The sequence below is a fragment of the Lagopus leucura genome, unplaced genomic scaffold, assembly GCF_019238085.1.
Source record: "Lagopus leucura isolate 7727_CA_CO unplaced genomic scaffold, USGS_WTPT01 Super-Scaffold_100018, whole genome shotgun sequence".
In the NCBI taxonomy this organism is placed as follows: Eukaryota; Metazoa; Chordata; class Aves; order Galliformes; family Phasianidae; genus Lagopus; species Lagopus leucura.
The window spans coordinates 4,351,680-4,366,620 of record NW_024962272.1 but is presented as its reverse complement, the minus strand read 5'-3'; the positions used below and the strand labels follow the sequence as shown (position 1 = coordinate 4,366,620).

Below are 14,941 nucleotides of genomic sequence, written 5' to 3'. Positions count from 1 at the left end.
CAGGAGTAGGGAGGTAATCATCAGCCTGTACTCAGCACTGGTGAAGCTGATGATGATCTTGTGGGTCCATTCCAACCTTGTGATTCGATGATTCAAAAAGCAAGACATCTGCAGATAAAGTTATGCTGCTCTGAATTTTGCGGAAAGAGTTCTGGCAGAAGCTGTTGAGAATCCAGAGGTGTTTCATGCAGAGATCTATACTGTAAGTATCTAGTCAATTTAGAGCAGTGAAGTCAATTTCCTGTCACATTCGTTGGCAGATATGTGCAAGATGCCACCATTAAAGAAACAGTAAAACAGTTGCAGTAGCACTGAAATAGAAATGAATTAGATGATTAGGGGTATAGAAGATACTTATGTCTAAAGAAACAGGTGAGGTCTTGTTGAAGCAGAAAGCAGCTGATTGGTGTTTTAGGATCTACGTATCCATAAAAGCAGAGGCTGGAGGAGAAACAGAATGGTCTTGTTTGTTGTTTTAATTTTCTTCGAAACACTGGTGTGACTTCCTTTTTAACAACCAAATAGTAGGGTAAAACATGGGTGAGGATAAATGGATATGCCTTAAGTGAGTAAGTCATAAGGCTGCTTTCTCTCTGTGTGAGAACTTCCTGCATAGGAAAATGAACTTAGTTACCCTGTCCAAGCAAATAAACCAAGAAGTCCAAAGAAATCAGACTGTGTATCTAGAGGTTCTTTTCTGAGTTGCTGTCACATAAAAAATAAGCTGAACTATTTATCTATAGCGTTCAGATGGAGATTAATTCTTGTAAAAATGAGTGTCCAAAAAGTCCAAAAAGTAATAGAGTATGTGTGCAATGAATATTATAAAAATCTGAATTACATCTTGCTTAGACTAAATAGTAGTGCTGTGGTTTTAGACTGTGGCATAAAATGTTTATTCATCACTTGGAATCTGTTGTTAACAGCAGCTAAAATAAATAAATTACTGGTGCTTTCAAATAGTATTTTTCTGTAAAAACAGTATGTTCTTCTAATAGAAACAAGCAGTTTACAAGTAAGATGTAATTCTGAAGCATATTTATTTTTACATTTTATTTGTCTTTTGTAGTAATAACTGCAGTGAAGTACGATTTTCTTCTGGAATTTCTGTCTTTGAGCCTGATGAACTTTTAATGATAAAGAGTCAGACAAAATAAAGACACTGATTACCAGAATTGCTGCCACTGAGTTGAGATCCAAAGAAAGTGTGTAAGGCTATTAGCAGAGTGAGGCGTGGATACAGCATTATTTTAAGAGACAGCTGTCAGTAGTAGATAGCTTAAAAGGACTGCTAAGGTGCTGTTAAAAAAAAAAAAAAAAAGTAGGTTAATTATACACAGAGGTCATTTAGGGATTGACGCTTCTCAGGGAGAGCTGTTACTGCATTTGCTTCATGTGAGTGGGCACAGCAAGGAATCTGTCAGTGACTGAAAAATGGTTGTATAGAGCTCAAAATAGAGATGACAGATGGAATGGGATGGAACGCTTCAGAAATTACATTTTTTCTCAGGATTTTTCAGCATTTTTGTCATTTCTGAATATGTATATAAAAAAAAGAATTGTTAACATTAAGAAAAAATCATTTTGTAGTTATATTGCCATAAAATAATGGCAGTATTTCCTCTAGTACAGAGAACTGCAGGAAGATGGTCTTCCAAATATATTGCCAAGGTTATCCATGTTTAATTGGACTCTGCACTTACTGTTCCTGTTGCAGTGTTTTGGCTTACTGTCTTTTCTTCCTGTGGGACATACCAGGGAGATGTTAGTTGGAAAAAAAATAAATAAAGAGTGGCTGGATTTTACTGATATCAATCTTAGTCCTAGTAGTTTTGAGGAATTAGCTCTTTGGGAGATAACCACACGAATCTAACACTAGTAAAACAGGCTAGAGGAATGCAACCATCTTTTTCTACCTGTCACTAAAAGAACAGTCTGTTGATTGTTATCTATCAAGACTTTCTGAGTTTAAACACAGACAGAAGTAAGCTGGAGTACAGTGCAAAAGCACTCCCCCAAATCCTAACATACTCTTGTCTCACATATTTCAGAACTACTTATGTAGGATGTTTTGGCAGACTATTAAAAAAAAAAAAATTAACGTGACCTCAGAGAGCTGGTAATTAGTTGTAAACAACATGATGTGGAGGGAGGATGTTTTGCTTCTTGAATTGTTAATGTATGTGCAGCCATCTGTCTATCCATATGTGTTTTCTTTCTTTTCCTTCCCTACACCTAGCAAATGCTATAAACCAAGGCAAAAAAGAAAATGAAAAAAAAAAGAAGAACAATACACATTTATATTTCCATACCACTTTGCCACAACTCATTTTGTCTGGTATTTTTAGTCCTATTCAGCATAAAGCTTTCTTGAGTTTTCCAAAACTCTAATAGTGAACCTTTTTAATTGTTAGAGTTAATGCTAATAAAGATGATTTATTGAATTTCTATTGCCGCATAACGCATCCTAATAATTATGCAGAAATAAATCTTGTGCTTTTCACATTTCTGGCTGGTGCTGTGGGGGTTCTGCCAGTACTTTCCTTTCTGCTGTAGGTGTTACATGTGTTAGAAGTCTTTAGCTGATGCCAATTCATGTCCTCTTTGTAGTGACTTCCTAATACAGAAGACTGGGCAACACGTGGATATTTAGGTTTCTTCTTGTTCCTAGCTTCTATTCTTAGATATATATATAATAGCTATATGTGAATGCTCTCTAGTAGACATTTAAGTGTCTTACAGTATTTAAATTGTGCCTATGGATTGTATGTGTGTTGAGTTGTAAAATTCTGAGAAGCAAGCTCCTGACTCTGATTACATATCTCCTACTGAAAATCTTGTTTGCCTTTTCACAATCATGTTTTCAAATTGTTTGGTGTATTTTGCTTTTACTTTCAGGCCACACAGAGTACTATATGGATGATGTGTGCATGTTGCAGTTACTAAAAGGCCTTTGTCTTAAACACTTGGGAAGACTCATGCAAGCTGAACTGTGTTTCAATCAAGTAATTCAAAGGTAAATATAATAGAAATAGACATTCTACTTTTATTTTGTACCTGTCATTGAGATTTATGATGTTTCTGCAGAAACCTTCACATTAAAATTTTGTATAATTAAACTTCATTATACTGCTAAGGAACTGGAGTTAAAATATCTCTGAAAGTAGCTGGAGGATCACAAAATTTTGGTTATATTTTTCTACAGCAATTTAACATGGAATTATTTTTATAAAAATGTGATGCTTTAGGCCAAGTAAATCACACTGACAAGTAATGCATTTCTCTGGATACATTTGTAATTAATATTTTTGTGTTTGCAGAACTATCAATGTAAGTAAAGGTAATTTGTGTAAATTTATGGTTTCTCTCTCTCCTTTTTCCCCCAGTATTTAGTGCTTCTGGAGCTAATACTTCATTAAATAATGAGAAATTGTAGAACTTACTAGTTTCAATTGACAAATTGGATTTCCAGTGTTAGGAATTTATTCAACATTTTAGATCCATATCTACTATTATCTACTGTTACATTGAGTCATGCATTTATCGTTAATTTCTTCTTTTTTTATTTAATGAAGTAATTCGGTTGGAAAAGAAGTTACAATGTTTGTGCAATTCTCCTAATAAATAATAGTCTAGAAGAATTACTTTTTGTTAAAATGAGAATATTTTCTATAATTCTGGTGTCTTTTGCAGCTTTCTTGCCATCAGGCTTGTCTTACCATTTGTAGGATCCCTAATGGATTCAGTGAAACACTTAGCAAGTTACCTGACTCTATAAACTTCCTGAAAGTCCTTCTCCAAAGATATTTGATCCAGTGAAGGCTTGATGCATCTCAAAAACTAATCAGACAAAACTTCTTTAAAAAGATGTTTTGAATGGGGGGGGGAAGGAGGGATTTTCTGGTAAACTAAATATTTGGTTAGCTTTCCTCTCTACTTTCTTGAGCAGCTATAGAACATAAAGACTGTTTTAAAGACATATTTCTGTGCATCACAGCTTGCCTTGGTGGATGAGGTAACTCTAGAAATATGACTCTCAAAATGTTGGTGTTTGTTGCAAACGTTATGTTCTGCAAAATTGTTTGATGTTTTATCTAGAAAAGAATCAAAGAATTGATTGTAGAGGATATTGGAAAGGCCGAGGTGCTTGGTGCCTTCTTAACCTCATTCTGTACTGCCAAGATCACTCTTCAGGAATTTTCCAGATCCCTGAGAGTTGTGGAAAAGTCTGGAACAAGAAAAACATTGTGGAAGAGGGTTAGGTTAGGAAACATTTAAACAAACTGGGTGTACGTATGTCCATGGCAATTGAATATACCTAACGGGACCTATTGGTGTACATCCATGAGTACTTAGGGAACTGGCCAATGTTTTTTTTTCTTTGAAAAGTCATGACAATTGAAGGAGGTCCTGAGGAGTGGAAGAAAGCAAATTTCCCTCTAGTCTTCAAGAAGAGGAAGGAGGATACTTAGGGCAACTACAGACCACTCAGCTTCACTCTGTGGGAAGAACAGTGGATGTTCGTCTCCAGTTTAAAGGAGCTTTTGACATGGCAAAATAGCATCATAGAGAAACTGATGAAGTCTAGACTAATTAAGGAGGCAGTGGTGTGAATTGAAAACTGGCTGAACTGTTGCATTCAGGAGGCCTGTGAAGGGAAGCACAAAGTCAGCCTGCCAGTCAGCAGCAGAATACTACAGGGTTTGACACTGGAATGCTTGTAGCTATAATGCAGTTGATACCACACCAGTGTTCTGGCTGTTACTGAGGGATGCTCAGCGAGTTTGTCTCTTTAATGAACCCGTCAGTGAAATGCCAGTAGGCTGGGATTAGGCTAGAGGTGGGGACGGGACATCACCAGGACAGCTAACCTCAAAGCTGACATCAAAGAAATGCTCCATACTGTATGACATCATGCTCAGTAACAAAAGCTGGAGAAGGAGAATGAGAACAGAGGGCTATCATGATTATATTTGTGTTCCTCAATAATTGCTACATGTACTGAAGTCATTCTTCCCAAGATGTGACTGATCATCATTCGGTGATGAGAATTAGAGAATTGCTTCTGCATTGTTTTAGCAGTTTTTTTTTCTCCTGCATTAAACTTTTTTTTTGGAGGGGGATTAAGAAAATGATGTGATTGAATTTAGCTGTCTATCAGTGTGCAAGCACCATCCTAAGCTAGACAGATTATCTGATAGCAGCCTCATGAAGTTCAGCAAAAGGAAATGGCAAGCTTTGGTGAAGAATAAAGCCCCCTGCACAGCTGCTTCTGGCAGCATGATAGGAAAGCAGATTGTCGGAAGAAGCCTTGGGGATATCCTAAACATCACAGTCAACTCCAGGAAGCCTTAGCAATGGGTTGTATTAGGAACAGTGTCCTCACTGGGTCAAGGGAGGTGATCTTTTGTCACTACTCAGTTCTGATGAGGCCACATCTAGATTACTGTATCCAGTTCTGGTCTTTAGAGTACAAGAGAGGCATGAATGTACTGTATGAAGCCCTGCAAAAGGCCGCAAAGATGATTAAGAGATTGAACTTCTATCATATCAAGAGAAACTGAGATAGCTGGGGCTGCTCAGCCTGAAGAAGGAAAGTCTTGGGTTGGATTGGAAGAGTCTTACAAGTCACAGAATCACAGAACAACTTGTATTGGAAGGGACCCACAGGTATCATCAAGTCCAACTTCTGACTTCACACAGGACCACTCAATAATCAAACTGATTACATTGGTGAAAGCATTGTCAGAAGGGTCAGAGAGTCTGTAGAGTCTCCATCCTTGGAAATACTTAAAATCTAACTGGACACAGTCCTGAGCTGGTTGCTGTTGTTGACTCTGCTCTGAGCAGAGTGTTGGATTAGATAATCTCCAGAGGTGCCTTCTGGCTGTTACGATTCTATAGGTTTTGTATGCTGAAGAAAAGCTGAATTTTCTTAGTTCTTTGAAGCTTTGTTCAGGCAAACTGACGTAATAAGGTTCTGTGTATAAGAAGTATTTACATTGCTTTTAATCTTGTGTCATCTTTTTGTTCCTTTTTTTTTTTCAACTGTAAGTCACACCATCGAGTTCTAGTCCTGGGTGTATGTAGCTTGGATAATAATTAGGAATGAATAAATCTTTGCTTGCTGAAGATCGTGATAGTATTTTATACCCATGGCTTGCAAGTGTTACTGATATGCACAGTGTCAACTGGTAAAAATTTCCAGAGTTTTCTGTGGCCGTGGACTTCTAGATATGGTGTTCGCGTTTGAAAGTTAATTGATCACATAAGACAATGTTGTATTTAGCCATTCTGTATTTTTCTGATTTCCTAGTGAGAAGCAAATAAAATATGATAGCTATTTGGTGCCATTCACCATGTATGAGCTGGGACTTCTATACAAACAACAGGGTGAGAGAGAAAAAGCTATCAGATACATAGAAACTGCAAAGTAAGTCAATTTGTCTGTTTGTTTGTTTGTTTTAACCTGGAGATTAAGAATATCTGAGTAAATTTACCAACAAGAATTTTTTTTTTCTGACAGTCTCCTGCCAGAAGTAGAAGTAGTATGCAGGTAGATCTTTGTTTTTGACTACAGAATTTGTCCAATATGGTTGAATTTGATAGTTTTGCTGTTGTACTGCTTCAGGCACAGTGGACTAGAGTATGCTGCACACACGGAGTATTCAGAGAAAGTATGTCCTTTTAATTTAGTTTTTAGAGATTCTGATGCTGTATGTAGGAAAGGGCTGCATCTGCTGTATGTGTGGTTTAGAGCTGGTGAGTCCATAGAAAGCTGTGACATGGAGAGCAGCTGTGGGCCTTGTATCTGCTGCAGTAAAAATGTCATTGAGAATAGGTTAAATGCTATCTGACCTACTTTTTTCTTTTCAAATTTGGTTGCAGAAGAGCATAGATAACAGAATTTACTAGAGTGCAGCATGTTCATTTCAAATATTGAGCACAGGAAGGAATGTAATTTGCCCCTAATGTGGGTAGGAAAGTGTACCAATTGTGCAGCAGTGTTGTGAATTAGAAAGAACAGTCTTACAAAATGCCTTTTAGAAGCATAATAGTTTTTGTTTTCGTTTTGATTTGGTTTTGCTTACACAATTTGATTTCTTTGTTGTTTTATTGCACTGGCTGAGTTCTGTTCTGAAGTTGAGAATGTATTTGCAGCTTACAGTCTTTCTTTTCTGTATTTTTCTAGTTTGTGTTTTCACAGTAAACATGTAGTCAGAAGGACTGCTGAATGATGAAACTAAGTGAGGGAGACATGTTAAGACATGGATGCAGTTTAGCAGGAAATGTAATTGTTAGTGCTGGTAAAAGTCTCTGCTCTGTAGAGATAGCCTTAAATGTCATCAGAAGACTGTAATTCATCTGCTTATCAACCTCTGTCTCCTGTGGCATGAGTGAAGGCTTTTAACTTTGTTATTTCAGTTGATATGTGAGGTAAAAATAATTCAACTAATAAAAGAACTTTATTATTTGCAGAAACAACTACAAAGAATACTCTATGGAGTCCAGATTGCACTTCAGGATTCATGCAGCACTCGACAGCTTGAAAGTGTCACCTGCTTCAACACCTTGAATGAGGAGGGATGCATTTCATGCATATAATGCATGCAGTAGTCTGCACAATCTTTTTGCAATGTTTTTCAAATCTTCAGAAAGAAACAACCTAGTGATTGTTTTCTGACATCTCTGATTTGATGTATGTTATTTCCTTAGACTGTTCTTTTTCTTTATGGCTCATATACTGTATCTACTTGATACTTTAAAAAAGACCTTATATTTTATTTGATAAAAATAATTTAATATTTGACTTAGTGGGGGATATTTAAAAAACAGTTGATGGTGCAATAACATTTAATTCAAACACTTTATTTTTTTATATGAAAACAGATGCTGGCTATGCAGTGGAACTGGTGATAATTTCAGCCTTTTGAGGAGGTTTGATTTTCTGCAGTACACTTGATATCTTTTCGCCTTTGGAACAATACTGCAATGGCTGCAGTAACTTGTACCCATATTTAGCATACTGTATTCTGAAATTTGCATTCCAGAGGAAAAAAAATCTTCATTTTTAACTTTATTTCATTTTGAGAACAAAATGAATTTGTCCAAAGTGCAATATTTTTATATCTTTTAAGGTAAAATTAAGCAGAGCTGCAGGTAAAAAGTCTCTGCAGCTCCAGTTCACTCGAAATAAGTGGTCACAGGGGACATTTATCAGTCATAGAAAAGCAGGACTACTAGGGACAATAAAAAACCATCTGTTATGTATTTCCACCCTTAAAGCAGAATCAAGGTCTTATGTTATTCTTTGCAGGTACTTGTTTAAACTATTTTTAACTACAAAAAATTGTAACTTGCACAAGCAGTGTTTTCCAGTGCTTTATTATTTCTATGGATAATTTTTTTCCTGATGTCTACCCCTAAATAATTCCTTGACTAAAACTGATTACTTTCCATCCTCCATGTCATGGATCTGGAGAATGGATTGTTCTCTTCCTTTTCTGAAGCAGTCTTGCAATATTTAAAGACTGGCTCTTTTGTTGCTTTTTTTTAGTTCCAGCTAGAACAAACAAAATCTTGCAGAACATAATTGTTTCCCTGATCTTTGGAAATCTGAGTTGCTTTTGCATCAAAAAGAGAATCCAGTTTTAAACTTGGATTTAAAAAGTGCATATTCTAACCATTACTTTCTACCAAAAAGTGGGTATTGAGATATGGTTGTAAGTTTTGTTTTCTCATTAGTATGGGGAGAACATAATCAAATTTAATATCCCAATTCATTTCTAGTACTTCTGCAAGTTTTACTAGCACTGTATTCTTAATTAAGAATATACCTGACATACTGAACACTGGATCAAGCTTTGTAGAGAGCTGCTTGATGCACTATGACTGTCGGTGTTTAAGAGGCATTTGGACACTGCCCCCAATAATATGTTTTAACTTTTGGTTGGCACTGATGAATTCAGGCAGTTGGACAAGATGATCATTGAAGGCTGCTTCCAACTGTTCTGTTGTGCTCTATTTTATTTTCTTCTGTTGATTCCCAGAAACTATCCTGTCAGAAATTATTGCAAAACCTGCCAATATCCATATTTCAGTAATTCTAGTATGTTTGTTTTCCTGTGATAAATAATTGATAGCAACTAAGTATGTGATTCTCTGCCTTCAGCTCCCACCCAAGAGAAAAGAAACAAAGTAGGTGAAAGAAACTCTCCTCAGCAAACGAGAGTAGATGAACAATAAAATTCTAACTAATTAGTAAATCTACTGTAAACACTCTAATTAAGAACACGGCTTTCTTCCGTCACTGTAAATGAAAAATTATGTTGCATAAAAATCCATAATACAAGTGAAATAAGAGTTTATAAATAGTAGCTAAGTAAATACAACAGGTCTTTCAAAGTGGAAAGCTATTCCAAAGTCTATTCTCTTTGCTGATTTGGATTTTTGTCCGCCTGTTACAAATGTGCAATTAAACTATTGGGCTGAATTACACGTTTGAAGGTTAGATACCAAAGACACTGATTCATCAACACTTATATCGGAATGTGCTCTCTTAAGTTTGGTTCTTTGTCAACCAAGAGTAGCATATGCCACCACTTCTTAGACTTATTGTCCTTCTGTACACATCTGATTATAAATGATTAGGCAGCAAAATTGAATTTCTCTCTGTTTTGAGACAGCATTTTTATTGGACTGTCTGGATATTTTCATTTTAATATTATGATTAACTGTGTTCAGTCTGGTTATTAAATTATAGCAGTCAAATGGGACCGCTTCATTTTCTTGTGAAAGGTGATGAAAGCAGAAGCTGGTGGAACTTCTGTAGTTTCTGTTTCAGATAATGATTCACTCCACTGAAGAGTAAGAACTGAGACTACAGACTCAGGATGGAGCATGAAGTAGTCTCTGCTCTCTTGTTTTTGCTCAGAGTGTCTTACATTTAGTATTTTATTGGAGATTTGGAATAGAAATTGAAATTGACAATATATAAAAAATGACCTTCCTTAGAAACTGATTTTTTTGGTAGTTTAGTTGCAAATGTTATGTAGCACTGTACCTTATTGATAATACAGACTGCAGAGGTAAAGAAGATCTTCATTTTCTTCATTTCAACCTTCCAAAGTCGTTATTACACTCAGAACATGCCAGTCTTCTTTTTCTCTTTTGGGATCACCTTTTTGCACACCTGCAGAGAACAGGCATATCAACACAAATTTGCATTGTAGTCTAGTGTTTTGATGCTCTTGAGGTCCCCAACCTAATTACCCTTTACAGTTCGTGTCCCTTTCTTTGCTGCTATTCCAAAATTATTTGATAGAATCTTGAGCAATCAGGTTTTCTTAGCTTTATCCTGGAAATTAAAAAAAAAAACCACAAAACTTAATAGCAGTAGAAATGCAGCTGTGTAAGAATAACGTGTAGCCCTTCATATAAGATAGGTCTTAATAGATCTCTAGAGATGCTTTTCTGAACACTGCAGAGGAAGCGCATGGCTATGGTCTGCTCTTACACAATGCATCATTGATGCAATAATATTCGGTACATTGTGTGTAAGTTAGGATAAGTGATCTGTGGATAAGAGTTTGAATGAAAAGTCATGTGTTCTTTTATACTTGCTGTGTACTGTACTTGGCCTTAATTACAACTCCGACTTAGTTTTAATTTTTTAATGCTCTTTAGAATCTTCACCTCATTTGCTTATGTCATGGGGCAATTCTGCATTATGTGCTGAAACTTTGAAACTGAGCAAGGTGGAGCATTTTCTTAGAATGCTGCAACATCTGTTGATGATAGTAGGGGATGACAGTGTATCCAGGAACTAGGCTGAGCCCTTTGTTTAAGCAAGCAAGGCTGAACTTGTAATGTTATGACTGAAGTCATACTGATCGTAGGTGGATGTTTTTTGAGGTGAGGATTAATAAAGCAGCTTGATTACAAAACAAAGGTTTGTTCACTTGAGATTTGTCTTCTTGGAAAACCAAAAAACCGCCTTGTCTGTGTATGTCAGTATTTTTCGGGCTCTTGGAGAGAGATGATTATATTTTGATTTTTATGAACTAGTTCACCATTTGAACATATTAAATGAAAGCTGATTAAAGATTGTGTTTCATGTCTGCTCTAATACACGTGGGTAGCAGCTGTGCTGAGGAACTTACAGCAACAATAATGTATAATGATTGGATCCTGTCATGTTTCTAAAATACTTTGCTGCTAGCTGAAGTATAAAAGAAGCCATTTACTGTGACAAATCCTGCTTAACTTTGCAATTATTTCGTTATTAATCTTCATGTTTAATGTCATTTTGTTTCTGTATGTTCTTACATTGCATAGTTCAACAAAGAATGTTTGTATTTGCTGGTGAACTGGTGATTCAGTTTATTTGCTTCTGAACTGTTGAGGTTTACATGTGTTCACGTTTGTTGCTTTAGTAGAGACAAGGTTAGAATAACAGACGATGAGTGTTGATTAAGTTTTTTTTTGTATTAAGAGCATGTAGAAGTGTTCATTTTGATGCAGTTGTTCAGATTCTCTCTTCAGGGGAATAATGACATGATTTCATGCAGATGCTGCTGAGTGCAAAATCTGTCACTGTCGTCTCATTGTATATAAAGAACCTTCTGCTGGGATTTATCAACAAGATCAACAAGAAGGATGTACACAAGTTTCAATATGCTGTCACAGGCATATTTCTCTGTTACCTATCTTCCAATTTATCAAAGTCTAGTAGAGAATACAAAGTCTTTTGAATTGTGATTAGCAAGTGTAAAATTAAAAGCTACTTTAACTAGTCCCCACAAGCCATATAACCCTTTAAAATGCTGCAATGGTTAATAATTAACTCATTCTGTTACAATTTATGACATTAAAACTAGTGAGATGTAGAAATGATGTAGTCATAGTATTCTATTACAATTCTAGCAGAAAAAAAACAGGGAGAAAATTAATTTTATATATGTGCAGGATTTGATTTTAATAGCATTTAACATTCAGAATTCTGCATGTGTGGAATATTTTTCTTGTGTGGTACGATTAAACATTGTCATAGTCATGTGTTACTTCTAACCAGTTAGGCCAACTTTTTGTCAAGAGTGGTGATCATAGTTCTCATAAGATGAGACACAATGGATGACTTAACTCAGAGAAAGGCAAAAGAATGGATATGCTCCTGCATGCGTTGTTATCTATAAGGCACTAATTTACTCTCAGTTGTAGACATACCATAACACAGAACAAAACAAAGCCTTAATGGATAGATTAGATTGCTTGCAGTGTGTTGAATAAAGATAGTATACTGAATAGAAGGATAGAACACGTGCTGAAGAAGAACATGAGTACTAAAGAAGGAACTGTAGCTCCATTCATACATTTTGCAGAAGCTATTTTACATGTGAAAATCTACACTGTAGTTACCTTATGAACTCACTATTTGGACTTCCTTTGTTCCAACGAGAGGAAGAATATCTGTGTTGCTGGCACCTTAGCTCCATTTGGCTGCTTATGTACTGCTTTTGTTTGTTTACCTCTGGTCTTGTCATTTGCTTTTAAGTAAAAGCAAAAGAATGTAGGACAGCTTCATAAAGAAATTTAATCATTGCAGCTCAGAGTTTTGCACTTTGTAAAAGAGTAGCCTGTGGAAGAAATGGAATCCTGTGGTTAGCATAGCGCGTTCTGTGTTCGAGGAATGCAAAATTAAATGCTGTCCTTTAGAAATGTAAGCAGGTAGTTCTGGAGGGAACTCATGTACAGGGAGGCACATGTCATCCAGTAATCATAGATAGGAACACTCTTCTAGTTGCTGTCACTCATTTCAGGAGAACTTCAAATTCATTAGCAAAAGATGGTGTCTGTATTCCGTGCCATAAATATCATAATTGGAGCATTCAAGCCAAATGGGACAGATCTGATATCTACCTCATCTGAAGCAATAGGATGGAGAATACTCAGTGTTGATGACATGCCGTGCATGGAAAAACTGTTTAGGTTATTCTGGAATCCCACTGGAGGTGTTCATACCCTTGTATACTTAAGTATGTAAATGTGGATCACAGAGCATATTTTTATAATGGAAAGTGTGCATAAGGTTATATTATTTTTTTTAATTATTATTATTATTTTTTTTTTTTGGACATGCTTAAATGACCTACTCTTACTTCAGTATCTAAAATCAGGGTGGAGGGATATGTAAGATTAGGTTAATGCTGCTTATTATAGCTTATGTGGATGGGGCTTAAGTAGTTTCAGAGTATTAGGAGATCTTCAGAATTAAACTTGATGTGGAAAAGAGGGTAGTATGAATTTAAATATGGTCTTTTTTAATGTACTTCTTCTCAAGGGGGCAGTGCTTGAAGTCCAGGCAAAACACAAGCCATGAATGCTGTGCTGAGCAACAGGCATAAAGCCAGAAAACTTTCATTAAAAAAAACTCTTGAACTGATTGGAGTCTCTTTTAAGAGAGGTTATGTACTGCATGCATTGATAAACTTTCTTAAACAAATTTTACAAAGGATTCCAGCTGTGGTTTCAAATTGTATATAACTTAAAATGTGCATGTTCATACCTTACTTTGACAAGATGCTTGTCTTAAATCTTGCCAAAATCATATTAGTGCTATTTCAAATTGATTTATGTTAGTTTATACGTAGCAGCAATCAAAACATCCTGTTGTTGGTGACAATGAGAAAATATGTGTTTTTTCACCTATTCTTTGTTGTTTCACACACTTGAAGAATACTGGAAAGAAAAGTACACTTGTTTTTGTGTATAATGCCAATAAAGTTCAAGATTCACTTACTTTGACAGCCCAAATGGAAATTGCTGCTGTATTTCACATGCATTTCACTTGCAACATTATGTTATGATTTATTTCACTTATTCCAAACAAATAATATGGATAACATTTGTGTTTATTCTGTAATGAATCTTTGAATGGTAAGTATAAGTACAGAGGCTAGGCTTGTTCAGCCTGGAGAAGAGAAGGCTGCAGACCATTGCCGCCTTCCAGTACCTAAAGCGAGCCTATAAACATGAGGGGAGCAAACTCTTTACAAGAGTAGGTAATAGCAGGACAAGGGGAAATGGTTTTAAGTTGAAGGATGGAAGACTTAGATTGGATATCGGGGAAGTTCTTTACTATGAGAGTGGTGAGGTGCTGGAACCGGCAGCCCAGAGAGGTTGTGGATGCCCTGTCCTGGAGGTGTTCAAGGCCAGGTTGGATGGGGATCTAGGCAGCCTGGTCTAGTATTAAATGTAGCAGGGGGGTTGAAGCTTGATGGTCCTTGATGTCTCTTCCAACCCAAGCCATTCTGTGATGCTATGAAAGTGAAATCATAGAATTATAGACTACCATAAGTAAGAAGAGACCCACAAGGATCATCAAGTCCATCAGCTCCACCAAAGACCATCCAGAATTCAAACCCTATGTCCAAACGCTCCTTGAACTCTTTCAGGTTTGGGGCCGTGGCCACTGCCCTGGGCAGCCTGTTTCAAGGCCTGGCCACCGTCTGGTAAAGAACCTTTTCCTAATGCATTGGAGGAGGATTATAGTCTCTACAGATCACGAAGAATCAAACAGAATGCTGCTTAACATGTAGCATACTCTGGAGTCTAGTGGCATGTTTTGCGTATGAATCATCTAGTGAATATTAAGGAATTTATAGAATACACAGCAGCCTTTGAACTAAGCTTTTAATCATTTTCACTGAGGACAGAAAATAAACCTTAAGTCATGAAAACAGAACCTGCAACTTGAGATACTACTGCATGCTGTTAATTGGATGGTAACAGTTTTGCTTATTGAACATGTCCCGCTTCTAAAGAAGTCTGCGGGTTGAACTTGATCTCTGGAGGTCCCTTCCAACCCCTACAATTCAATTGTGTGAAGAGTCAGTAAACCAGCTTCATGTTTTGTTTAGGTGAATGAAATGTTACTGCACAG

At 36.4% G+C, this 14,941-nt stretch overlaps 1 protein-coding gene across 1 annotated transcript in view; it reads left to right on the top strand.

Moving 5' to 3' along the window:
• Positions 1–13,924, top strand: part of TTC39B (tetratricopeptide repeat domain 39B) — an 81,277-nt gene extending 67,353 nt beyond the window's left edge. The window contains exons 17-19 of the mRNA XM_042877505.1: positions 2,899–3,016; positions 6,317–6,433; positions 7,480–13,924. Of these exons, the coding sequence (XP_042733439.1) occupies positions 2,899–3,016; positions 6,317–6,433; positions 7,480–7,576 (332 nt within the window). The 3' untranslated portion in view covers positions 7,577–13,924. The remainder of the gene's footprint in view (positions 1–2,898; positions 3,017–6,316; positions 6,434–7,479) is intronic.
• The last annotated feature ends 1,017 nt before the right edge of the window (positions 13,925–14,941 follow it).